The 752-nt window shown below is 50.3% G+C and overlaps 1 protein-coding gene across 1 annotated transcript in view; it reads left to right on the top strand.

The window, feature by feature from the left end:
• kctd6b (potassium channel tetramerization domain containing 6b) overlaps positions 1–752 on the top strand; it is a 2,566-nt gene extending 1,814 nt beyond the window's left edge. Inside the window, exon 2 of the mRNA XM_032521973.1 lies at positions 39–752. Coding sequence (XP_032377864.1) covers positions 39–725 — 687 coding nt within the window. The 3' untranslated portion in view covers positions 726–752. The remainder of the gene's footprint in view (positions 1–38) is intronic.

The following is a 752-nucleotide window of genomic DNA, read 5'->3' as shown; positions in this document are numbered from 1 at the left end:
CTTATCCTCTCCTTGGTCCCTTTTTTTTCCTGCCATAGATGAGTACTCCTGTTACCTTGAATGTAGGAGGCCACCTGTACACCACCAGTTTATCCACCCTGCAGCGCTATCCAGACTCCATGCTGGGTGCCATGTTCCGGGGAGATTTCCCCACAACTCGCGATTCCCAAGGGAATTACTTCATTGATCGCGATGGGACACTGTTCCGGTACATCCTGAACTTCCTGCGGACGTCTGAGCTGACCCTACCCTTGGACTTCACAGAGACAGACCTCCTTCGGAAAGAGGCGGACTTCTACCAGATCGAACCTTTGATCCAATGCCTTAACGATCCCAAGCCACTGTACCCTCCTGACATCTTCGAGCAGGTCGTGGAGCTCTCCAGCACTCGGAAACTATCAAAATATTCAAACCCAGTCGCCGTTATCATCACACAGCTAACCATAACTACGAAGGTTCACGGCCTGCTGGAAGGTATTTCTAACAACTTCACCAAGTGGAACAAACACATGATGGACACCAGAGACTGCCAGGTGTCATTCACCTTTGGACCGTGTGACTATCACCAAGAGGTGTCCCTAAGGGTTCACCTCATGGACTATATCATGAAACAAGGCTTCACCATCCGCAACACGCGTGTGCATCACATGAGTGAGCGTGCAAACGAGAACACGGTGGAGCATCACTGGACTTTCTGTCGACCAGCTCACAAGGTTGAAGATTAAGTTACAGCGGGTGACGTTACTGTTTGA

The sequence above is a fragment of the Etheostoma spectabile genome, chromosome 7 (assembly GCF_008692095.1).
Source record: "Etheostoma spectabile isolate EspeVRDwgs_2016 chromosome 7, UIUC_Espe_1.0, whole genome shotgun sequence".
Taxonomy (NCBI): Eukaryota; Metazoa; Chordata; class Actinopteri; order Perciformes; family Percidae; genus Etheostoma; species Etheostoma spectabile.
This window is presented reverse-complemented; position numbering and strand designations above follow the sequence as displayed.